Here is a 26510-nt window from a genome sequence, read left to right as displayed (position 1 = left end):
GGGGAGGCTTGGCCAGCTGTTGCCCACACACTGTCCAGCTCTATTGACACTTCACTTCCATGAGCACTGATGACCCACCAAAAGAGAGAAAAATAAGCCGACGGAGAAACATCATCCTCATACCTGCCAGCAAGCAGGGCCCCTTGACCAGCAGCTCAAAGGAGAATTCATAGGGGAAGGGATTGTAGACCTGGCCCCTGAAGATGTCTGTGCTCTCAGGAGGCACGATGAATGACTGTTCACTTCGCAGGCCAGTAGCTCCAAAGCAGCTAGTGGGACTGAAACAAAAGACAAGTCAATCACGAGCTGACCGCAAAGCACCCGCTAGGCGTGGGCTTGGCCTGCTGGGGACCGTTAGCCTCTGCAATGCTGAGCAGCCTGCAGCGACCCCTTATCCAGAGCAGCCTCGCTCCCTATCAGCGCAGCGAGCTCTTGCCATGCACTCCTGGGCATTCCAGCAGCTGGGAGATTAACAGGCTCCTCTGACGATACCCTGGGATGTGCACCAGACTTTAGTTCACACCTGGGTATCTCAGGCAGGCCACAGGGACTTTACTGCCACCTCAGGCCAGTGGAGAGCCACAGTTTATCAGGGAGGGAACATGAAGCATCTTCCTGAACCCCAACATCCTCCTGCATTTACCTGTCAGCTCCCTCCCCCCCCCCCCCCCCCCCATGAGGACGCAGCAGGAGAATGTGGGAATCCACAACTGGGGAGACCTGGGGACCTCACACCTCTAGCGTGAGACTCTGTATTTGGTGAAGTTAAGGTGCATTCTGGGAATCGTCTCAGGGATGAGGAGACCACATCCATCCCTCTGCTCCTTATCCCCTCCCTATAGCCCCTCTGCTTTCCCTCCCCTCCTATAACCTCCTCAGCCCCCACTATGGCATAGACTCCGAGAAAGCCATGAAAATCACCATAGGGCCAACCTGTCGTCACACAAGCCTCCCGGCTCACTCGCACTTTCCGGGAGGGCCACCACAAGGGGCGTGAGGACGGAGGAGAACGTGATGTGGAGTGCACCGTCTGGCAGGGTCGACAGCTCCTGGCTGCTGCTGAAGACAACCGTCAGGATTTCTGAGGGCCCAATGGGGCCCGTGCTGAGGATGAAGGTAGAACGCTCTAAATCTTCATCAAGGATTAGGTGACCTGGGCAGGAAAGGAACAGTCAGCAGGCAGTTTCCACAGGACGGGCGTTTCGAGCATCGAGCTGGTGTTCGCAGTTACAGACCAGCACCAGGACGGGGGATCAGCCCCTCAGCCATGGACAGTGTCAAACTGGAATAGTGAGGCCAAGGGGATTATTATTCATTAAGTATTATCAGTATGCTTAGCAATGTACAAACATATAAAAAGACACAGTCCTTGCCCTAGACGTTTACAGTCTAAAGTCTGGTCTAACTACAAAGTGAAGCTGATGTAAGCCATCTTGCATTGACCTATTTGCGTATGTGTCTACACTTGAGCTTGTCTCCCATCAGTGTAAGTGCCCCATTACAGTGATGCAGTAACACCACCTCCCTGAGCGGCATTGAGCCATGGTCGATGTACTGAGGTCAATACAATGCGAGTGCAGATACTGCGTTACTTATGTCGACCCTAACAGTCCTCCAGCAGCTGTCCCACAATGCCCGACACTGACAGTTCTGGTCACAATTGTGAATTCCACTGCCCAGGGGTCACAGAGACTGGAAGGCCCCCCTCCGCTTTAACGCTCCATGAATTTTTGAAATGTCTTTTCCTGATTGTCCAGCTTGGCAAGCACACCTAGCAGCTCTCCTTTGTTGTGTGCAACTCCCCAGCTGATCATGCTGTCTACATGCTCCAGATGCACTCCAGCTTGGAACAGAAAGGAGGTACTGGATCTCCTTGGCCGTGGGGAAAAGACACTGTACAAGCACAGCTCTGGACCAGCCATAGAAACATGGACATCTATGAACAGATTGCCTGGGGGATGCAGAAGGGGTACAATAGGGACCAGCAGCAGTGTCATCTGAAAGCAAAGAAATTGCGGCAGGCATATCAAAGGCCAGGGAGGCCAACAGTTGATCCGGTGCCGAGCCACAGACCTGCCACTTTTACAAAGAGCTGCATATCATACTTGGTGGAGATCCCAACACTGTCCTGCACACCACCATGGATACCTCCGAGGAGCCCAAGCCACAGGCCTCTGTCGTGAAAAGCGAGTTAGGCAAGAGGAGCCGTGTGGAGCAGTGGGGTTATGTACATAGGGATGTCGCTTGAATCCTCTTGAGAGAGCTCGATAAAACTTTCATGGAGGTACTCTGCAATCCTCTCCTGAAGGTTTCTAGGGAGGCAGCCTTATTTCTTCCTCCGTGGTACGACACTTTCCCACACCAATCAGCGTTAACTTCAGCAGGCACCGTAGGCTCCGGGGCTGGAGCACCCACGGGGAAAAATTAGTGGGTGCTCTGCACCCATTGGCAGCCAAGCTCCCCTCACCTCCCATCCCACCTCCTCCTCCCCATCCCCTGAGCGTGCCGCGTCCCTGCTCCTCTGCCTACCTCCCAGCATTTCCTGCCCAGTTGCCGCCAAACAGCTGTTTGGCAGCGTTAGCAAGCTCGGGGGGCGGAGGAGGAGCAGGAATGTGGCATGTTCAGGGGAGGAGGCGGGGCTGGGGTGGGGATTTGGGGAAGGAGTTGGAATATTGGCAGGGAGGGAGCAGAGTTGGGGCGGGGACTTTGGGAAACGGGTTGTAATGGGGGCGGAGAAGGGGTGGGAAGATGTGGAGCGGGGCCTCATGGAAGGAGTGGAGCAGGGGCGGGGCCAGGGGCAGAGGTGGGGTCGAGCACCCACAGGAAAGAGGGGAAGTCGGTGCCTATGGCAGGCACCATTGCAATACACAGGCTAGCAGCATACAGGTTCGGGAAGCTTCAGGACATCAGCAGCAGCTGTGCTCTCTCTGCCTTTGTTACCCTCAGGAATGAAATATCAGTTAAACCACCACCACCTATGGAAAATGGTGCCAGTATTCAGTGACACTGGCCTATCCCAGTGGTTTTCAACCTGTGGTCTGCAGACCCCTCAGGCTCTGCAGACGACATGTAAGGGTCCACGAAAGGTTGTTGTTACCACAGAACAGTGGTTTTCAACTTGTCTAAGATTTCCAAAGGGGTCCAACCTCCATTTGAAATTTTTTACGGGTTTGCAAATGAGAAAAGGTTGAAAACCACTGGCCTATACTCAGGGTTTTATGCAACTGAGCAATTCCTCCTCCTTTTCCTCGCCCCTGGCGCGCCGTACTCACCATGGCTGGTGCTGTAGTGACACCGGGCACAAGCTCTACAAGGCCTTGTTTAACACTTTAATGGAGAAAGAGAAGGGAGCTGTGAATCTTAACTTTCCCTTTCTGTTGTGACTATACTGACAATGGTACCGCTGTGTGTTTTACCTGCAGGTTCTCCCTCTACACCTTCAGAATGCCTGAGCCAGATGATGAGGAGAAAGAAAACGACTCGGGATGCATCAAGATATAATAAGGCTTCTCCGGCAGCAAATACAGATGCCGCAGACTCTTGTGGACCTTCAGGGTCAACAATCACAGGCATGCCTCCCTTTGCTATCCCTGGAGAACTCCATTACACCTCTCTACACCAGGGGCAGCTCCAGCCTCCAGGCACCAGCGCACCAAGCGCGTGCCTGGGGCGGCAAGCCGTGGGGGGTGGCCTGCCGGTCACTGTGAGGGCGGCAGTCAGGCAGCCTTTGGCAGCATGCCTGCGGGAGGTCCGCCGGTCCCGCGGTTTCGGTGGCAATTCGGCAGTAGGTACGCTGAAGACGTGGAACCGGCGGACCTCCCGCACGCATGCCACCGAATCCACGTTACCAGCAGACTGCCCACAGGTGCGCCACCAAAAGCTGCCTGACTGCAGTGCTTGGGGTGGCAAAATACATAGAGCCGCCCCTATCCACACACACCCCTAACATTCCACCTGGCATCAGGGGGCACATCCCTACTTTACCACTCCACCCCAGGGGACATAAAGGACAACCACAGTTTCACATACACTGACCTGTGAAAGCCACAGTTGCTGAATGCGTAGGTAAATGTGTGTAGGTAGGACACAAATGTTCTTTCCCTTTATTAAGTTCTGTTCCATTAATTTATTAAGTTTTTAATGTATTTGCTTTTAAATTGCACAGATTTTTCTTTGTACTGGTTTTGCTACTGAATAAAATTATATTATTTGGAAACTAGTTCATCTGTATTAGCTCCCAACATATGCTGCGGAGTGCCTAGCAGTTCTGACAGCACCTACGTACTAACTACTGTACAGTGTGACATAACTCATAGGATCAATGACACACAAGTGTGATAACCATAAATGTACAGCAAGCACTGCAAAATTATTAGGTGCATTGACAGTGTTATATTCATAGATGTACACCAAGCACCACACAATTTCTAACAGGCCCACAAATAGCAGGGTGAGGTACAGCACAATACACCACAATGCATTACTGTACTGTGATTCACTGTTCAAGTGCTCCTTCAAAGCCTCTCTGAACCATATGGCTCTGCACTGAGCTCTTCTAATAGCCCTTGCATGTGGCTGTTCAAACTCAGGAGAAAGCCACTCTACCTCCACCCCAGCTGCAACTTTTCCCCCTTTGCTTCACAGATATTATGCAGGACACAGCTGACAACTATAATCATTGGGATTTTTGTCACTGAGATCTAATCTTGTGCGTAAACAGCACCAGCATCCCTTCAATCTACCAAGAGCACATTCAACTGTCATTCTGCACATGCTGAGCCAGTAGTTAAATCTTTCTTTGGTGCTGTTGAGATGCCTGGTGTATGGCTTCATGAGCCAGAGGACAAGTAGTAGGCTGGGTCCCCCAGGATCGCTATTGGCATTTCAGCATTGCCAATGGCAATCCACTGGTCGGGAAAGAAAGTACCTGCTTGTAGCTTTCTGAACAGTCCTATGTTCTTAAAGATGCCAGTGTCATGCACCTTCCCTAACCAGCCAACACTGATGTCATGAAGCATCCCTGGTGATCCATCAATGCTTGTATAATCCTAGACAAGTAGCCATTTGTGTTGATGGCTCTGTGGCAAGGTGCTCTGGTGCCTAAATAGTGAGATGCGTGCCGTCTATCGCTCCACGCCAGTTCGGGAACCCCATTTCTCCACTATGTCCTACAAGCTGCCAAGAGTCACAGTCCTGTGTAGCAGGAAACAATTAATGCCCCTGCACACTTGCATGACAACAGCCCCCACAGTGCATTTCCCAATTCCAAAATGATTTACCACTGACTGGTCGTAATCTGGAGTTGTAAGTCTCCAGAGTGCGATTGCCACTTGCCTCTCCACTCTCAGTGCAGCTCTCACTTTGGTGTCCCTGCACAGAGGGCTGGGGCGAGATTGGCACACAGATCCCGGAATGTGGCCTGGTGCATCCGAAAATTCTGCAGCCGCTGGTCCTCGTCCCAACCTGCATTATGATGTGTTCCCACCTGTCAGTGCTCATTTCTCATGCCATAAGTGGCTCTCCATCATCTGCAACTGCTCCGTGAACACCACCTACAAGCTTTAATTGGTTCTCACTATGTCCCACAGCAATCTTTGTCCTCCAAGAAATGGTCACATTCCCCACAGATTCCATTCTTCTTACAGTTCTGCAAATACCAGAGGATCATGCCTCCTGTGCTTGCAACGCTCATGATAATAGTGGAGAGCTATGTGGGTTTCATGCTTATGTCAGAGATGGCAGACTGTGAGAAGGGTTCATGGGATTTTTTAAAAAGGTGCAAAAATTATGGGATACAGATGACATTATGGGATGAAGACAGTTGCACACTGGGAAGTTGACCCCTTACTCCCGGTGACCCCTGCGCGGCTCCTTTTTGCCCCACCATGCATTGCTAACATTTCCCAATGCGCTGGATGGCGGCAAATTGCACACTGGGATACCTACCAGTGGTGCGACCACACTGTGCATCGACAAAAGTATGCCTGGTGAGTACGCCAACGCAGGGAGCCTAGTATGCACGGGCACAAGCGATATACTAACTGCAAGAGCTTTATGCCGAACTGGATGTGGAAGGTGAGGGGCAGCCAAATGAAGGAATTCAATCAGTGGAGTGGAGAGGTCAGGAAAAGAGGATGGATGTCAGCTTCAGTGTTCACGGTGGAGTAGAAGGGAGAATCTGGGAGGCCAGAGGAGAGGAGAAGGTTGCAATCATGGCAGGAGATGACAAAGAGCAGGTTTTGGTGGGGGAATGGAGAGCCAGGGATGGATCTTTGAGATCTTATAGATCAGGAACTGAAGGGATCTTTTAACATTGAATGGTTGGGAGCGAGAGAAAGAGAGAAGGAAACGGAGGATGTTCTCAGAGGAGAAAGATGACTTCATCACTGCAAAAGGAGAGGGATGGTTTTAGGGGAATACATGGAGTTCAGGTTCAAACATATTGAGTTTGAGATAGGCTATGTAGGGGATATTTGGGCAACCAGAGATGTAGAACTAAACTTTCAGAATGAAATATTGGAGATGTGACATATCCAGGAGGAAAGATTGCAGATATGAGATGTGGCAGAGTGGGTGATGGTGGTGGTGGAGAGTTAGACTTGGGAGTCACTGGCAAAGAGATAGTAGCTGAAACTATTGGGACAGATGAGGTCACTCAAAGAAAAAGCAAAGAGGCAGAAGAGAAGGGGAATGAGAACAGAGCCTGAATCTTCAGGGATGTCAATAAACAGAGGGAGAGAAGAGGAAAAGAAGCTACTAGGGGAGACACTGAGGGAGTGCACAGAGATAGGAGGAGCAGTAGGACTGAACTGAGAAGCAGATGTCCCAGAGGAAGAAGCAGTAGTGATTGACTGTTACAAGCAGCAGAAGACAGAGGAGGAGAAAAGAAAGGAGAGCCTGAAGATTATTAAAGAGCTAAATCAGCAGTTTCAATGGAGGAGACAGGCCAGAAGCTGGCTTGCATGGCATACAAGAGAATTAGAGCAGATGACGTCAAGGCAGCTGGAACTGGTGGCACATTCAAGTTGCTCGGAGGCAAAAGATAGAAGTGAGACAGAGTCACAGAGAGGTTTCTATAGGCTCATATTCAAAAGCTGAGGGAAAGCAATTAAATGTTAATGGGGATGAGAACTGTCCCTTTTTCAAAGACAGCCTGGCCCAGGACCGCAGGTTCAGGAGAATCAGCCCTCACTCACTGACAAACCAGCTGGCACTGGGATGCTGGTACTGGAGGGATCAACCCCAAATTACAGACTGTCCAACTATGGGACAGTGGATTCAGGGAGGAGGAACAGTTTATTTCAGAGAACTCCCATACCCCATCACTCCTCCTACCCGCAGGTAGGACAGCTCTCACCTCAGTACCTGCCCTGACAGGGAGAAGAGTCAGTTTTAATTTGTCCTGGACAAACCTCAAAGGATTCAGTATTTCAGTTCCTTTGGCACCATCCGGAAATTCACATGCTGCTTCTCCAAACTTTGTTGGCTGAACTCATGAGTGGGGTTTCTGGCCGGACTCCCAGCACCTCTTGGTTCCAGCTATGTTAGCATTGCTTTGGGAATCACCTTTCCAGGGGAGGTTGGGATCCCCCACCCCAGCTAACACCCAGAAGCACAAAGACAGCCTTGAAAGCTACACATCATAGGCACCGACTCCCAAGGGAAAAAATCAGTGGGTGCTTAGCACCCACTGGCAATAGTGGTGCTGCAGCTCCAATCAGGGATCAGCAGTTCCTGAGCAGCCCCGCCTAGACCAATCAGCTGGTAGGCTACTGCACTAATCAGCTGTTTGGTGGGCTCCCCTGAATGCAGCCCCACTCTGCCTATCAGCTGTTCTGCGCCTTCTGGGCTGGCTGCAGCAGAGGCTGACCCAGTCCTAACTTCAGCCCTCAGTGGGGGGTGGGGACCCTCCTCCAGCAGCCTCAGAGAGCTGCTCCAGCCAGGGTTAGGGAGAAGCATAGGGCTCCCTCTGCTCTGCAGAAGTCCAGCCTCAGCAACAGCAGTGAGATCTTGCTTACCTGGGTTGGCCCCGGCTCCTACGTAGATCTCCTGGGCAGGCTCCAGCTCCCAGTCGGCTCCAACTGCAGGCAGCACTAGGTGCGTCCAGGCAGAGGGAGCCTGGCTGGGAATGGGTAGGGCCCACTGCAGTGGCGGGAGAGGGGAGGCCACCATGGGCACAATTTGGGGGTGATGGGGCATGCAGAATCACTGCCACTGCCTTTCCACATTTCTGCCAGTGCCAAGCTTGGGGAAGGGTCTGTTCTCAGGGGTGCCATTGGGTGGGGGGACTATCCTGGCCCCCCCGGGATAGTAAAAATCTGGGGGCAAATCTGTCTCTCTCATCCCTCCCTTCTACCCATGCATCATTTATCCAAAAGGCTCATTTGGCACTGAAGTTAAATAGGTGTTAACAAAATCAGACCAAACAGAGTTTTTCAAAGTGTGATTTAAAATCCTTTCCCCTCTCCATTGCTCAATTTTCTGTCTCTTGACTCTTGTGACTCCATGCATCTGAAGAAGTGGTTTTTTTACCCACAAAAGCTTATGCCCAAAAAAATCTGTTAGTCTTTAAGGTGCCACCGGACTCCTTGTTGTTTTTGTGGATACAGACTAACGCGGCTACCCCCTGATACTTGACTCTTGTGATGTTATCATTTCACTAGTTCTCCTGTTATCACAGGCTTTGTCTGGACTAGCATTTGTCCTCCTGTTGTAATTGATTGCTAATTGCTTGTTAAGTGACTGTAAATGCTAATCTAGGTGCAAACATTTGCAGAGTATCAGGACATGGGAGCTCAGCCTGGGCAAACCACAAAACTTTGTGCTACAGAACAAACATTTGTGGAGAGCCTCAGTTATTAATATATCTCCTCAATATATGTTCCATTCTATATGCATCCGAAGAAGTGGGCTGTAGTCCACGAAAGCTTATGCTCTAATAAATTTGTTAGTCTCTAAGGTGCCACAAGTACTCCTATTCTTCTTTTTGCGGATACAGACTAACACGGCTGTTACTCTGAAACCTGTCAGTTATTAACACAATTAACATTTACAATCAATTGGTTCAAATTATAACAGGACCACCAACTCTAGTCTAGATAAAGCCAAAGCATGAGTCCCCCAGGCTAGACAGGACCTGGATTTTTAATATAAACGGAGGCAATATAAATGTATCGTACTCCCCAAAACAAACAAACGTATCAACAAAACAAAAAACACCTAGCACCACAAATCTTCATGCCTTCTTTACACATCAGAAGAAAATCAAACAAAGGCACAGTCTCAGTTATCGCCCCTTTACAGATCACCTTTAAAAATGAAATGATCCTTTACATTCCTAATTCCCCCAAATCAGGGAACTGCCGACTTTGTGGAGCTGAAAGACTGGATTCAGGTGTGAATATTTGTTCCTTTCCACCGTTGCATGTACATATAGAACAGTGCTGGGAGCAGAATGGGTTAGGGTAAGAGAAAGCTAACTGGGGGGAAAAAGCCCTCAAAAAAACCTTGTCTTGAAAATAGTGACAGGGTTGGTTTAGTAGTCAAGATTTCTGAGGTCGTTTAAGTGAGATACAGTCCCACTAAAAAAATCATATAACATCCAAATTTACACTTCTTGTAACTTTTTTTTTTTTAAACAATACTTGGGGCTCAAACTATGGCTCTGATGCTGGTATTCTCTCAGGATCAATCGTGGATAATTTCCACCACCCACTTCCCTTTTGGGGAAGCAATAATTAAAAAGCTATTCAGGGGCTGGGGTAGAATTTATGGTGCAAATTTAAGTTATTTGATCAAGAGGTTCCCAATATATGTCCTCCTCCTGCATTATGAGCTTCTTTTAATTTTCAAAGTAAAATCCACATGCATAATGAGATTATCTAGGATATTGGTTTGCCACAACAGGGGCAATGGTGCAAATTTGGAGTGATTTGGTTCAGGCATTCCGCAGATACTGTCCGCCCCAATAAGAAGATTTTAATATTCCAGTTGCTCTAAAACTGACAAGCAGAGTGAGATTACCTTGAACAATGGTATTCCACAACTGAAACTGAGGTAGAAGGGAAGTCCCATTGAGATGAATGGTTTCAGAGTAGCAGCCGTGTTAGTCTGTATCCGCAAAAAGAACAGGAGTACTTGTGGCACCTTAGAGACTAACAGATTTATTAGAGCATAAGCTTTCGTGGACTACAGCCCACTTCTTCTGGCCAGCGTGAGCGCCACTGAAAATCAGCTCACATGCTGCCTTTGGCACGCGTGCCATAGGTTGCCTACCCCTGTGTTAGACTATTCATCTCTTTGGAGCACCCTAATTCATCTGAGCACACCCCACTGAGGTGAATGGGCCATTCCACACATCAACAGTACTCCTGTACTGCAGAGGGCCGTGCAGAGCCCATTCCTTTACACTAGCTCCCTGAAGTAAATACAAAGTCTGGGGCTCCCTGCTATTCCTCTTGCTGCCTCCAGCTGGTAGATGTGTTTCTAAAGTGGCAGATCATTCCCTGCCCACAGGTGCCCTCCAATCATGCCCCCTCACTAACACCTCTTCCTCAAGAAACAAGGAAAATAACTGCCCAAAAATATGGTTAATTCAGGCCTTGTTTACACTAAAGCGCCTTTGCCAGTATAGCTATGCCAGCTAGACTCACCCCTGCTTAGTACCTTCTTCAACTCAAGAAGTGTGGTTTAGATTCTTGCTGGCACTGCCAGTCTGACGTGCCTTCTCTGGCTTGTCAGATTGGGTTTATATCCGCTGGTGAACCACAGCGCCACTCAGACTGCTTCCCAGGCTGGTGAACCACCTGTGGTTCATTAATTTTATACCAGTGTAACTCCACTGATTCCATTGGGGTTGTTCCTGATTTACAATACTACAAGTGAGGACAGAATCAGGCATAGACACCGACTCCATGGGTGCTCTAGGGCTCAAGCACCCATGGGAAAAAAATAGTAGGGATGGTTCAGCGCCCACCAACCACAGCTGTTCGGCAGCGAGCTGGCATGAGGCTTGGGGGGAGAGGACAGAGCAAGGGCAGGAAGAGGTGGCATGAGGGCGGGGCCTCGAGGGAGGGGGCGGAGCAGGGACAGGAAGAGGTGGAGTGAGGGTGGGGCCTCGAGGGAAGAGATGGAGTGGGGTGGGGCCTTCAAGCGGAGCACCTACCAGGAAAAATAAAAGTCAGCACCTATGCTAAACGTAACTTCTCAGCCCTCAGGAGGCTCTTGGATTCTATCTGTGCTTATTTGAGTAACCCTTGGCTTTGACATAATTTTAGCCACACCCTTGTCCTAATATAGCTAGGTGACGTGTCACCACCCAGCATACTTACCGTTGGCACAGAGCAATGGCTGGCCCAAACTGGGGCTGCAGTCAACACAGCAGTCCTCTGCTCGGTGTCGATTCTGGATCTGGAAGGTGATGCTTCTGCTTCCTGTCACAGCTTCAAAACCTGCTACCACCTCAGACTCCTCCAGGGGGTAGATGAACACACCTATAGGGGGCAGCAGAAAAAGAATTCTGAGGCTGAGACCTGAAGAGCTACCAGATGGAAACCAGCCTGACTCAGAATAGATTCCAACCTTAGGCTCAACATTCCCAGCCTGCACTACGTGATGTACATCTCTACCCCGATATAACGCGACCCGATATAACACGAATTCGGATATAACGCGGTAAAGCAGTGCTCTGGGGGGGGGGGGGGGGAGGGAGCTGCGCACTTCGGCGGATCAAAGCAAGTTCGATATAACGCAGTTTCACCTATAACGCGGTAAGATATTTTGGCTCCCGAGGACAGCGTTATATCGGGGTAGAGGTGTGTTAGCTCTTCACCACAAATTCTGCTTTAGTGCTGGTGAAAGGTCCTGGAGAGCATGCACCTCCATTTATCCTCAGTGCAACTACAGCACAGGCAATTGCAACATCAGCTTCTCCCATGTTCCACATCCCCTAACATGTCTTATCTCTGCCCTGAAGGCAACCCCTCTATGTTGGAGAGAAGAATTCAGACTCAGTTTGTTTATTCGGTCCATAGCTTCTCTGTTGAGACTCCCAGCAAGGGGGGCAAATCTGATGGTGGTTTTTGTGATCTGGTAATTGGACTGAGACTCACTAACTCACTTCACCTCCTAAACCGCTGAACAGCCATCACATGGAAACGACTTTTGGTCACTACTCCCAACGTGGACAGAATAGAGCAGTTGACCTAGTGATGCAAGGTTTTATATCCCAGTTCCAGTCCCCTCTGAGCGAGCCAGTCCTCCAACAAGGGATTTTTAACCTTCAGGATGCAGTAAGGCAACTAGGAAACTGCTCTAGATCCATTTTAGTATCTACTTAATGCACCAGAGGGTGCCTAGCTATTTAAATGCACAACAGCCTGGCTATTTGTCGCCTTGCTGAAAGGTGACTGGATCAGTGCCTCCTGGATGCAAACCACCCCAGATTCACCTATGATATGATCAGGGAGAAGGAAAGCCCAGTGCTTCCACCTCTTCTTACTCATGGGCTGTACTGGATTTGGGAAGGATCCTTCTGCCAATCTAGCATTCATATCCTGGCTCAAGCATGTGTATTCCGCTGCCTCCTACGGGAACATGCTGGGTTTGGTTCTGCCTATATCAGTTCCCTATACTGACTATCCTGGTGGGTCTCCTCCTTTAGGTCACTAAGTAGAGGCAAGAGTTCAAGAGACCAAGGATGAACAGGTAGAGGAGGGTGGGTGCAGCACGGCTCCACACCAAGATAGGCCAGACCTGCTCCTATATCCCAGCAATCTGCTAGTTAAGTAGGTGCAACTTATTCTTTAGCTCTAGATAGATGCATCTTACCTTCTACAGGATCCTCCCCTGCGTTGATGTAAGTGAGGTGAGCAGTGACTCCCAGGGAGTACCCATTGGCACAGGCCTTTACGCATGAGCTCTTCAGAGGGAGAGCTGTCCAGGTAGCTAGAGAATACAAGCCTGGCATGGTCTCTAGGCACAGCTACCAGGTCCTGCCAGCTGGGGCTATAGAGAGAAGGTGAAACAACACAAGCAAGCATTGAAGTTTGGAGGCAAGGAGAGGTCAGACTGAATGCTGTCTTTAACTACCAGGGGAGGTTCAGAAGTCTGTAAAGAAGTGGGGTTAATAAGTCAACCGCAAGATTAGAATATTGCACAATGAAGCTGGTGATTTTACAATATTCTTCCTTCCTCAATTCCTCCACCCTCCCTCTCTCTGCTCCTTGGGTTTCCATGATGCTTTGCTCTCCTGGATCTTCTCATCTTTCCTCTCAAACTCTCTCCTCTGCCCCCTTTCTCCGTCACCCTTGACAATTCCACTATCTTCCCAATCACTCAAGTGTACAGCCTTGGGGTACCATTCAACTCCTTTCTCCCCTTCTCTCCTCACATCTCCGTTCTAATCAGGTCTTGTTACTTTGCAACTTTTCTACTGTCCTTTCATCTCCATCCCAACCTTCATCTAAAACCCTCACCTGGGCCTTGGTCCTCTCTCACCTCAGCTATTCAATCTTCTCCTCTCCAGCTTCCCTGAATCTCATCTTGCTCCCCTCCAATCTATCTAAAGTGCAATACCAAATTCTCCTATCACACTTCTCTGACCATTCCACTCCACCTCTGAACCCCCTCCCTGACTTCCCCTAGCCTGCTGTATTACATACTTCTCATCCATCATCCTCACCTTTAGGATCATGTATATGTTTCTGCCTTCATTTCTCCTTGTAGGGAGCCAGGGTGGCTTCCCTCCGACCCTGAGGGTAAAGTGCCTTTCCCTCAGCCTGAGTGGGCGGGGCCAGCCCAAGCTTGCTCCACCCCCCGGAAGGGGAGGGGTGGAACAGGAAGTATAAAGGGCGGGGCCCTTAGCTCAGTTGGGGCAGCACCAGGGAGGGAGGCAGACGCAGACCGCGGGCTGCTCCCTTCAGAGCCTGCTGCCACACCAGGGGAGGCCCTGGACCTGTGGAAACCTCACCTGGAGGACGGACTGGGGCTGCCAGGACTGCCTGCTGCCGAGTACCCAGAGGAACTGGAGGAGCCGGAGGGGGAGCGGGAGCTGCCAGCAGCCGAGTACCCAGAGGAGCTGGAGGAGCCTGAGCCTGAGGGGGAGCCGGAGCTGCCAGCAGCGGACTACCCCGACGCACTCACGGGACCAGAGGGATTCGGGCGAGCAATCGGGTAGGAAGTAGCCCAGGGACAGAGCTGCACAGTGGTGAGTCTATGTAGCGGGACGACCCCGCTGACCCAGTGGTGGGACCCTCGTTCTGCCACTGTCAGGGCCCTGGGCTGGAGCGCAGTGGTGTAGGGTGGGCCTGCGCTCCCCTACCCGGCAGAGCCACGCCGGGACCGTTGCCGGCGCTCCCCTGCCTGAGGGGCGCGCTACTGACCGTTGCCGGCGCTCCCCTGCCTGAGGGGCGCGCTACTGACCGTTGCCGGCGCTCCCCTGCCTGAGGGGCGCGCTACTGACCGTTGCCGGCGCTCCCCTGCCTGAGGGGCGCGCTACTGACCGTTGCCGGCGCTCCCCTGCCTGAGGGGCGCGCTACTGACCGTTGCCGGCGCTCCCCTGCCTGAGGGGCGCGCTACTGACCTTTGCCGGCGCTCCCCTGCCTGAGGGGCGCGCTACTGACCGTTGCCGGCGCTCCCCTGCCTGAGGGGCGCGCTACTGACCTTTGCCGGCGCTCCCCTGCCTGAGGGGCGCGCTACTGACCGTTGCCGGCGCTCCCCTGCCTGAGGGGCGCGCTACTGACCGTTGCCGGCGCTCCCCTGCCTGAGGGGCGCGCTACTGACCGTTGCCGGCGCTCCACTGACCGTTGCCGGCGCTCCCCAGCCTGAGGGGCGCGCTACTGACCGTTGCCGGCGCTCCCCTGCCTGAGGGGCGCGCTACTGACCGTTGCCGGCGCTCCCCTGCCTGAGGGGCGCGCTACTGACCTTAGCCGGCGCTCCCCTGCCTGAGGGGCGCGCTACAGACTCTGGCTGGCGGCCGCCCCGCCGCTAATTCCCCGCTGACGGAGGCGTGACCCAGGCCGGCCAGTGACCTCGTAGCTCCCCACCGCCCCCAAGCGGGTCGGTGGGCCGACACCGATCACAAGTGGTGGAGAATGCAGGTAGCGCCCCCTATCCCTGCCGGAAGGGATTAGAGCAAGGAGGCAGTGACAGCCCCTAAACAGAAGATGGAGGTGGAAAGACTTATCAAGGTGCTGGCCGAGACTCAGCAGCAGCAGCAGCAACAACTCATACAGCAGCTGGGTACTCACCAGCAGCAGTTGCTTCAAACCTTGGGGGCCCAGCACCGCGAACAACAGACTCAATGTTTCCAGCAACTTGCCACCCTGTGGCCGAGCCCCGGTGGAGCCCAGCCGGGCGGGGTGACCACCCCCAACCCTCCTGCTCCACCAATCCGTCTGGCCAAGATGGGGCCTGAGGATGACCCAGAGGCTTATCTCGTGACCTTTGAGCGGGTTGCTGCAGTAGCTGGTTGGGCGCCGGACCAATGGGCAACCCTGCTTGCCCCCTATCTAACGGGGCCGGCCCAGAAGGCTTACCGGGGGCTACCAGACGATGAAGCCCGTGTTTACGCCAGAGTAAAAGCGGCTATCCTGGATGCCTTCGACATCACCCCGGAGACTTTTCGGCGACGGTTTCGGGGAAAGCTGTACCCCCCGGGGGCCCGGCCCCGAGCCGTGGCACAGGAATTAAAGGATGCAGCGTGCCGATGGCTACAACCCGAGCATCGAACTGTGGCTGAGGTGACAGAACAGATCATCCTCGAGCAATTCGTGCACATCCTTCCGACTCCTGGGAGGGCGTGGGTGTTGCGGCACCGACCTCAAACTCTAAGTGCAGCAGTCACACTTATGGAGAACTTTCTAGAGGCCGAGGCCCCAATAGGACCGACAGCCCGACCCCCAAGCTCTGGACCCGGCGCTCAGAAGCCGGAAAGGGGGTCCACCCCCAAAGTCAATGTGCCCGCTCGAGCCCGACGACCAAACGGCAGCGGCACTACTTTTCCCCGACGGCCCGAGGCCCCACAACCCGCACCGTCTGGACGTTTGGCCCGTCCATCGGGCCCCGGCCAACCCCGCGGCCACCCGGGTGACCCGGCACGGCCGGGGCGCACAGAGGTAGGACCTTGCTTCCGGTGTGGTGAGTACGGCCACCTGCAACGAGACTGTACGGCGATGGAATGCGATTTTGGCCGGGTGTACACCGGGGAGAGCCGGGCCCGCACACCATCCGCGGCCAAATTGACAGCCCCCATGAGCATCGCCGGGACACCTGTGGTGGGTCTAATTGATTCGGGCTGTGGGCAGACTCTTGTCCGCCAGTCCCTCCTCCCGGACACCGAGCAGATCATCGGGGAGGTACGGATACAGTGCATACATGGGGACGTGAAACCGTACCCCACCGTGCAGGTCCCTCTCACGGTAGACGGGGCGACTCAGGTAATGAATGTGGCGGTGGCCCCGTCCCTTGCCTACCCAATCATCCTGGGCCGGGACTGGCCAGAATTCGTCGAGCTGCTCCGGTCCCTATCTCCGGAAGAGGCATTCGAGGGAGCCTCCTCTGCGACGGACCCAGGCCCCAGGCGGAGCCCCGACCCCGACGGTGACCCATCCCTTTCACCCAGGCAAGACGGCCAGGAGACAGGGGGCCCCCCCGGTGGACATTCGGGACTTTAGCCGAGACCAAAGGGAGGACCCTACGCTCCGGTTTGCCTATGAACAGCTGGCACGGGTAGAGGGGAAGGTCGTGGAGGCCCAGCGGGCTACCCAATGGCCTAGATTTGAGCTTGACCAAGATCGTCTCTACCGTGTGGAGCGGGACCCTCAAACTCAAGAGGTCCGGACCCAACTCGTGGTTCCCCGCATTCATCGACGGGCGGTCCTAAAGCTAGCCCATGACATCCCAGCCGCAGGCCATTTAGGACCGGAGAAAACCGCAGCTAGGGTCCTGGCCAAGTTCTTCTGGCCCGGCATCCACCGCGAAGTGAAGGATTACTGTGGGTCATGCCCGGACTGCCAACGCGCCGCCCCGGCCGGGATCCGGAAGGCCCCCCTAGTTCCATTACCAACCGTGGGCGTTCCATTTGAACGAGTAGCGATGGACCTGGTCGGACCCTTCCCGAAAAGTCAGGCGGGCTACCAATACATCCTTGTCTTGATGGACTATGCCACCCGCTTCCCTGAGGCTGTCCCCTTAAGGAGTATCACTGCCCGCACTATTGCGGCAGAGCTCGTGAAGATCTTTGCCAGGGTAGGCCTCCCTCGGGAGTTACTTACTGACCAAGGGACCAACTTCACATCTAAGTTGTTCCGTCAGGTATGTGCCCTGCTGGGGATTAAGAAGCTGCAGGCCTCAGTTTACCATCCCCAGATGGATGGGTTAGTCGAACGTTTTAATCGAACCCTGAAAGGAATGTTGCGACGCTTCCCCACCCAGGACCTCCGTCAGTGGGATCAACTACTTCCCCCTTTACTACTGGCGATTCGGGAAGTTCCACAGGCCTCCACGAAGTTCTCTCCATTTGAGCTCCTCTATGGGCGACGGCCCCGCGGAGTGATGGATCTCCTGAGAGAAACTTGGGAACATACACCATCCTCAACGCAGGGCCTTTTACAATACGTCTTGCAGCTGCAGGAACGGTTGGCCCGGGCGGGTGAACTCGCGAGGGAAAACTTAAACACGGCCCAAAGGGGCCAGGAGCAGCAATATAATCGGGGCACCCAGGTCCGATTATTTGCCCCCGGGGACCGAGTTCTCCTCCTGCTCCCCTCGGAGGAATCAAAGCTTTTTGCCCGCTGGCAGGGCCCGTATGAAGTCCTTCGCCAAGTGGGGCCTGTCAATTATGAAATCCGGCAGCCTGATCACCGGAAGGGAAAGCAGATCTATCATGTGAATCTTTTAAAACCCTGGCGGGAACGGGAAGGACTACTAATTGCCCCATACCCACCTGAACCAGACCTTGGACCACAACCCCCCGAAGAGTCTGATAATGGGGAACCCCAGCTAGCCGAGACGCTCACGGCTGAGCAGCGGGAACAGGCCCTCTGCCTAGTGAAGGCCTTCCCCAGGACCTTCACCACGAAGCCCGGACAGACTACGCTTGCCTACCATGCAATCCAGACCGACCCCGGGGTGGTGGTCCGAGAGACGACCCGGCCATTGCCTAGGCGAATGCGAGAGGCTGTGGAGGAGGAAGTCCAGGCCATGTTGGGATTGGGTGTTATCGAGCATTCCCAGAGCGAATGGCGGAGCCCTGTCGTCCTGGTTCCGAAGCCAGATGGGAGCCGGCGGTTTTGTATTGACTTTCGAAGAGTCAATGCCATTTCAAAGTTTGATGCGTATCCAATGCCCCGCGTCGATGAGCTCCTTGACCGGCTTGGAGAAGCCTGCTACATCACCACCTTAGATCTCACCAAGGGGTACTGGCAGATCCCCTTGGAACCCCAATCCAAGGAGAAGACTGCGTTCGCCACCCCGTCAGGTTTGTACCAGTTTACTCGGATGCCTTTCGGCCTCCATGGGGCCCCAGCAACCTTCCAGCGCTTGATGGATCGGGTTTTGCAACCTCACACCAAGTACGCCGCCGCCTACCTGGATGATGTGGTCATCTATGGCAGCAACTGGGAGGAACATCTCAACCAAGTGGCGGCTGTCCTCCGGGACCTCCGCGCCGCCGGCCTCACAGCCAATCCTAAGAAATGCCGAATCGGGCGCGAAGAAACCACTTATCTGGGGTACACCCTGGGGCGGGGACAGGTACGCCCCCTCATCGGGAAGGTTCAAGCCCTCCAGGAATGTCAGGCGCCAACCACGAAGAGGCAGGTGCGTCAATTCTTGGGCCTAGCCGGCTATTACCGGCGGTTCGTACCCCACTTTGCAACCATTACGGCCCCTCTGACAGAACTCCTGACCAAAGATAGCCCCCGTAGAGTGTGCTGGTCTGACGACTGCGAGAGGGCCTTTCAAACTGTCAAAGACCGCCTGTCTAGCGAGCCCGTTCTCTTCAGCCCGGACTTCGATCGGGACTTCATTGTCCAGACCGATGCCTCCGGCGTGGGGCTTGGGGCGGTCCTCTCACAGGAGGTGGACGGGGAGGAGCATCCTATTGTTTACATCAGTCGGAAACTGTTCCCCCGGGAGCGGAACTACTCCGTCCTGGAGAAGGAAGCCCTAGCTGTTAAGTGGGCGGTTGATGCTCTCCACTACTACCTCCTCGGGGCCCCCTTTATACTGGTTACGGATCATGCACCCCTGAAGTGGCTCAACAAGATGAAGGACGCGAATGCCCGCCTGCAGCGGTGGTATCTTACACTACAAACCTACGCCTTCACGATCCACCATCGGGCGGGACGGGACAACGCCAACGCGGACTTCTTCTCCCGTCTGGGGGAGGCTGAGGACGCCAGCTCCGAGGTTCGGGAGCTGGATTTGAGGGGTGGGGTATGTAGGGAGCCAGGGTGGCTTCCCTCCGACCCTGAGGGTAAAGTGCCTTTCCCTCAGCCTGAGTGGGCGGGGCCAGCCCAAGCTTGCTCCACCCCCCGGAAGGGGAGGGGTGGAACAGGAAGTATAAAGGGCGGGGCCCTTAGCTCAGTTGGGGCAGCACCAGGGAGGGAGGCAGACGCAGACCGCGGGCTGCTCCCTTCAGAGCCTGCTGCCACACCAGGGGAGGCCCTGGACCTGTGGAAACCTCACCTGGAGGACGGACTGGGGCTGCCAGGACTGCCTGCTGCCGAGTACCCAGAGGAACTGGAGGAGCCGGAGGGGGAGCGGGAGCTGCCAGCAGCCGAGTACCCAGAGGAGCTGGAGGAGCCTGAGCCTGAGGGGGAGCCGGAGCTGCCAGCAGCGGACTACCCCGACGCACTCACGGGACCAGAGGGATTCGGGCGAGCAATCGGGTAGGAAGTAGCCCAGGGACAGAGCTGCACAGTGGTGAGTCTATGTAGCGGGACGACCCCGCTGACCCAGTGGTGGGACCCTCGTTCTGCCACTGTCAGGGCCCTGGGCTGGAGCGCAGTGGTGTAGGGTGGGCCTGCGCTCCCCTACCCGGCAGAGCCACGCCGGGACCGTTGCCGGCGCTCCCCTGCCTGAGGGGCGCGCTACCGACCTTTGCCGGCGCTCCCCTGCCTGAGGGGCGCGCTACCGACCTTTGCCGGCGCTCCCCTGCCTGAGGGGCGCGCTACCGACCTTAGCCGGCGCTCCCCTGCCTGAGGGGCGCGCTACCGACCTTAGCCGGCGCTCCCCTGCCTGAGGGGCGCGCTACCGACCTTAGCCGGCGCTCCCCTGCCTGAGGGGCGCGCTACCGACCTTAGCCGGCGCTCCCCTGCCTGAGGGGCGCGCTACCGACCTTTGCCGGCGCTCCCCTGCCTGAGGGGCGCGCTACCGACCGTTGCCGGCGCTCCCCTGCCTGAGGGGCGCGCTACCGACCGTTGCCGGCGCTCCCCTGCCTGAGGGGCGCGCTACCGACCGTTGCCGGCGCTCCCCTGCCTGAGGGGCGCGCTACCGACCGTTGCCGGCGCTCCCCTGCCTGAGGGGCGCGCTACCGACCGTTGCCGGCGCTCCCCTGCCTGAGGGGCGCGCTACCGACCTTTGCCGGCGCTCCCCTGCCTGAGGGGCGCGCTACCGACCTTTGCCGGCGCTCCCCTGCCTGAGGGGCGCGCTACCGACCTTTGCCGGCGCTCCCCTGCCTGAGGGGCGCGCTACCGACCTTTGCCGGCGCTCCCCTGCCTGAGGGGCGCGCTACCGACCGTTGCCGGCGCTCCCCTGCCTGAGGGGCGCGCTACCGACCGTTGCCGGCGCTCCCCTGCCTGAGGGGCGCGCTACCGACCGTTGCCGGCGCTCCCCTGCCTGAGGGGCGCGCTACCGACCGTTGCCGGCGCTCCCCTGCCTGAGGGGCGCGCTACCGACCGTTGCCGGCGCTCCCCTGCCTGAGGGGCGCGCTACCGACCGTTGCCGGCGCTCCCCTGCCTGAGGGGCGCGCTACCGACCGTTGCCGGCGCTCCCCTGCCTGAGGGGCGCGCTACCGACCGTTGCCGGCGCTCCCCTGCCTGAGGGGCGCGCTACCGACCGTTGCCGGCGCTCCCCTGCCTGAGGGGCGCGCTACCGACCGTTGCCGGCGCTCCCCTGCCTGAGGGGCGCGCTACTGACCGTTGCCGGCGCTCCCCAGCCTGAGGGGCGCGCTACTGACCGTTGCCGGCGCTCCCCTGCCTGAGGGGCGCGCTACTGACCGTTGCCGGCGCTCCCCTGCCTGAGGGGCGCGCTACAGACTCTGGCTGGCGGCCGCCCCGCCGCTAATTCCCCGCTGACGGAGGCGTGACCCAGGCCGGCCATGACCTCGTAGCTCCCCACCGCCCCCAAGCGGGTCGGTGGGCCGACACCGATCACACTCCTGCTCTCTCCTTTGCTCCTGCTACGGCACTACCCTAATTTTCCTCTCTGTATCCTTCCTCCATGCCCACCTTCATGCCTTCTCCATGCCATTACGCTCTTATACTTGGAACAAGCTCGCTCTGCTGATGCACCAAACCACCTCCTTCTCTGCTTTCAAATCCCTCTTCACAACATTTTTTCTGGCAAGCCTTCCAATAATGAGTATTGCACAATTCTTCAAGCTCACACCAGCACTCACTAGAGTGGGATCTCTGAACTCTTCATTGTCTGCATCTAGACTTTATTGCAAGACTGGGCCTTCTTATGTTTTGTATAGGGCTGAGCATACAGCTGGGTCTCGAAAACCAATCCTTGGTAGGGACCCGAGGAAGGTAGCATCATGCTGCCAGGCTGAGCAGCCACTCCGGGAGTGCTCACTGGCCACAACAGCAGCAGAATTAAATGAGCCCACAAGCTAAGCAGGGCAAGGACTTCCTCAGCCCCTGTATTTAATGGAATTTAAGAGAAAAATCCCCGTTTCTGTGGCCCTTTGGAATGGATTTGACTGGGAGGAAAAGAGCAACACAAGGACTGATTCTAAGCATGGTTGGGATCAAACAGCCATGCGCTTGCTCTCTGTTTATTTTTCCATGTCAGCAGCAGCTGAGCACTCAGCCTACACTTTCCAGTGAAACCAGTACTAGCTGCTAAGATCTCCAGAGGGGGCCTATATGGACACTGAAGGCAAAAGAAGATTCGTCCCAGACTATGCTCCATGCTCTCTTCTGCTGTCTTTAGGGACCGGACATCAGGAGACACCAAACCATGCTTCAGCCTCAAAGCACAGGCCGTAGCTGCTGTTCCCATCCCTGTCAGCCACCCACAAAGGTTACCAGGGTAATTGATAAACAAGTGAAGGGAAAAAACACAGAGTAGCTAGGACAAAACAGAGACTGGAGTCTCTGTTTGTTGGGGGATTAATAATTAACAACAAAGTCAACACTAAATCTGAGACAACATAGCGGGGAAGGAATTGTGGGAGGATGCATCCCTCTGACAGCTGGGATCTCAGCAATGCCCTCAGGCAGATCATGCAGAGTCCACTTCTGGCCACAGTAGCTCCCAGGCTATGCCTACCTTCTACCTGTGGTCACTTCACTTACCCTGAGAAAAGTCCATGAATGATACCAAAAGGTCAGGACACCAGCCCATCCCTGAGGCCATCAAACTTTCCCACCCCATTCCTACTTCCAGTTCCCCATATCAACTCAGAGACTTTTCCAAAACTATTGTTCTGGACAAAGGATATTCCTGATCGAGAAGTGAAATGTAACGTTATTTCCACAACGTGCCTCAAGACTCACATGGAGGGACTGCCTGAACCAACAGGCCTCACTGCTTACGTGAGGGGGCTGGCTGTTTGGCCCCTCTTCCACCAATATCCCTCACCCCTTCACAGGAAGAGATTGCATAATCCTGGAATAAGAAAAGGATTCTGGCTCAGTGTCCAGCCAGAGCTGAGCTTCTTTGCAGTTGTAAGTGAATGGATCCCCAAACTGGTCAAATCAATGTATTTCCATAAAACATTCGGATATGCCGTAATGCATCTTCCCTGCAGAGAGATTCCTTAGATCCTTCTTCTCCAGACACATGCAGTATTTAGTCTGTGCCCAGCCAGCTTACTACCTACCTCACCTCAACTCCCACTCTTGATTCACCCGGATGCATAATGGATAGAGACATCCCAGCATCACTAACGTGTGCTATAGATTTAGCTGCTCTGAGTGCAATAGGCTAAGAGAAAAGGGCAAGGCCAGATGGAAACAAAGCAGCTGGTTTCATCTCACTCCAGTGTCCTTCATCTCAGGAATAGCAGGCTTATGAGACAGACTGTAATTTAAGATTCCATGTACCCACAATTTATGGGTCAAGGATGCATCTGTTTGGAGCACCTTACGCCACTTGGAAAATGGAGACACTGAAGTGGAGGAGTGATAAACCCAAAACAAGTCTGAGGAGACAGAGCTGTGATCAAATCAATCACTGTTAAGAGAGCAGTGGCTACAACGGATGGGGACGATGTCCCGGAACTTTACAGACGAGCATTAGAAAGTACGTACAACCCAGGAAAACATAAATTATCTCAGATTGCCATTACCATGCCATCCACCTACACATCCCATAAAATGTAATTACCAGACAACTTAGATTAGTGCACAGATCCTAGGAGGCTGGGGAGTGTGAATCTTGGTAGTAATCCAGGCCTGGGCGTGGACCCTGCTGCATTTAGGAACTGGAGTGTGATTCCTAACACTAGAGTCCTGGGGTGAAATCCTGGCTCTGTTCAAGTCAATATCAAAAGTCCTATTAACTTGAACAGAGCCAGGATTTCACCCTGATGTACAGGTCCTCTTGGGCTCAGGAGCTGGGAGTTTGAGTCCTGACACTATTGTGGTGCTGTAGTTCTGGGTGTCATTAAAACTGCTCTGAGGATGATCACAGCAGGTTAGCATTAGAGCTCTGGTGGGGTTCTAGAGCACAGTCGTCCTAATAGGGAACTGCCAGAGGGACACTCCCACTGCTCAAAGTGCCAGCTGGCATTGGGAAGCCAAGCTCATGTACATCTGTTCTGATCATGCCCTCACTGGGACCCCTTGAGCATAAGCAAAGGGAAAAGAAGGCATCAAGCAAACCATAGGAAGCTGTGGGGGGCTCAGACCTCAGAGCCACTCCACTAGTTCCCAAGACAGTGTGCTTAATGCGCAACCAGTGAGCCCGCTATTTGCCAGGCCCCTGATTGGCCAGAGCTCCATTTAGCTGTTTACCAGGGACTTACCACAGAGGCTGTACTGGCTGCTTTTTATCACAGTCTTTACGTTTATTCTACCAAAGTAAACAAGTCCCATCTGGCCCTCTCATGTTTTATGTAGGTTGCAGTGAGCCAGTTGGTAATGAATAAAAACAGATCCACAGGTCCTCACTCTGTGCCCCTCCTCCTCCTCTTCCCCCATTGGGAAGCAAATGGTCTGTGGCAGTGACTGCAAAGACTGTGGGTTCCTACTGCTCTCCCCACAGCATCTCCTGCAAGACAGGTCAGGTCCCCTCACCTGAGCAAGGTGCCAGCCCCTTTCTCTTATTCTGGATTGCCTATCAAACGGTACAGAGGGAAGCATAACTTGCTAGCTCTTTCTGTCTCCTACCCCACTCCTGCTTGTCACTTCTACCTAAGGGAGCTATTGTTAATAACTATTTCAGCTGGCAGGGGAAAGAGAATCGTAATTTAAAGAGCCAGCATCCCTCCTATGGATCAACTGATTCAGAATCCAGGGGAATAAGCTGTGTGTTGGGAAACAGCCAGGGAAGGTGAGTGGTTGACAGCATCTGTAGTAGATATTGAGAGAAGGGTCAAATCCAGGCCTAGTGTAAGGAAGTGGAAATCCACTGAAGACAATAAGAGTTAAATCTACTTAAACCAGATCTGAATTTGGCCCAGAGTGTCTGTGAGATCAGGCAATGATAATGAAGTATAAGATACTCTAGCTTCTTTCATCCACGGATCTCAGAACTTTCATTTAAACATTGATTAAGACTCACAATATTCCTGAGAGTTTATTCCTACTGTATTTAAAAAAAATAAATAATAACCTGACATTACTGTTGCTCCCTTTCACCTTAATGAATCCCAAAGCACTTGCCTGACTGTATTCTAGCTGGAGTGATGGGAATAGTTAAGGATGCTCAAGTGCTTAGAGTCTGAAGGGTCATTTTCAGAAGCTTGTAACTGTGTCAAACTTGTGCGTGTTCTGCTGAAATTCAGCATGTATATTTCTGTCTAATTTTCCCAAGTTATAATCGTTTTGCATATGCAATGGGGTTTTTTTTAATATGATAAAGCTAACAATCTGCCATGCTTCATTTGCACTACACACAGGTACATAGGCAAACCAGTGGAAACTTCCACTGAAAAGGTGATGTCATAACATTACAGTGGACTTGCACATGCATGTGTAAGAAAGTAAGAAAGTAAAGCAGGAAATCAATGTTAAGGCCATGGTGTGTGGGGGATATTGTCTGTGATGGTGCATGTAGAGTGAAGCCAGGGCTTCTATCTCATTGATTGCACATATTAGACAGGACAGAGCTTTCTAACACTGTACACAATACAGGGGGTTTGTTCATTGTAAAAATGTAGGAAATTTCAAACAAAAGGGTTTGATCTTAAGCTGGTGAAAATCAGGGCAGCATGCCAATTTACGTCAGCATGCCAATTTACCATACTCTTTAATTACATGATCATGATTACTTCCCCACAGACCTAGCCACATTTAATGACCAGGCTGGACATGGAATGAGGCAGGAGTAAAGAGGACCCAAACTTCATTCGCTGCTGAAGTTTTATAGCATGTAACAAATTAATTCAGGACCACTGCCTAACTCATTGTCAGAGTTGGAGGATGAGCAGTGTATGGGCCCAGAGGCCATAAACTGAATGAAGAGGATAAGAATAAATATTGCACAGCTGCCTCGTTCACTGAGCAACAGCCATCTAGCACACGGTGTGAGGCAGGGATCCTGCAGAAAAGCTATGTGTATAATTACAGATTATCATAAGGCACATACACAAAGAAGCAGGGCTAAAGTTGTGCAGGCAGCCAGACTTTGAATGCTTCACTTTGCAACCTTAACACACTTTAGGATACATCAGGTGCTGGAACAATGTGTAAGGTGGGGGTGCTGAGAGACATTGAACCAAACTGTAAACCCTGAATATGATGGAAACCACTTCAAGCCAGGAGGTGCGGCAGCATCCCTAGTTCCCGCACCTATGGGATATATAAAAAGTCCTAAACTCAGCTGTGATAGCAGTCCCAACCCTGGGGTGGAATGTAACCACTGTTTAACAGTGTCCAGTGGCAATGCAGAGTAGTTTAGGGCAGGACATGAACAGAGTGTTGTGTCCAACTGCCTCTGCAGGGGCAATGTGGGGAGACAGAATGTAATCATCCATGCTGGAAGTTAGCCAGTCAAACCCCAACTCATGTAAAGCCAGCCACGGGATCCTTATTGAACACAAGTGGTTAGGACTTTGGTTTTACTCCTCAGCCAAAAGACAGAACCTCCAGCAGCACCGCACCTACTGCCATTAA

The 26510-nt window shown here is 53.4% G+C and overlaps 1 protein-coding gene across 5 annotated transcripts in view; it reads right to left on the bottom strand.

Moving 5' to 3' along the window:
- VWA5B2 (von Willebrand factor A domain containing 5B2) overlaps positions 1–26510 on the bottom strand; it is a 62008-nt gene that overhangs the window by 25994 nt on the left and 9504 nt on the right. For 3 of the 5 annotated variants that reach the window (XM_065557652.1, XM_065557654.1, XM_065557653.1), the window contains 4 exons: positions 12829–13005; positions 11331–11492; positions 922–1153; positions 124–278 (listed from right to left, as the gene is read on the bottom strand). In XM_065557652.1, coding sequence (XP_065413724.1) covers positions 124–278; positions 922–1153; positions 11331–11492; positions 12829–12967 — 688 coding nt within the window. In that variant the 5' untranslated portion in view covers positions 12968–13005. Of the gene's footprint in view, positions 1–123; positions 279–921; positions 1154–11330; positions 11493–12828; positions 13006–22766; positions 22840–26510 lie in introns of all 5 variants that reach the window. The other 2 variants (XM_065557656.1, XM_065557657.1) reach the window with 2 other exon arrangements.

Source organism: Chrysemys picta, chromosome 9 (genome assembly GCF_011386835.1).
Source record: "Chrysemys picta bellii isolate R12L10 chromosome 9, ASM1138683v2, whole genome shotgun sequence".
NCBI lineage: Eukaryota > Metazoa > Chordata > Testudines > Emydidae > Chrysemys > Chrysemys picta.
Note: the sequence above shows the minus strand (reverse complement) of the source record. Positions and strands in the feature narration are given on the sequence as shown.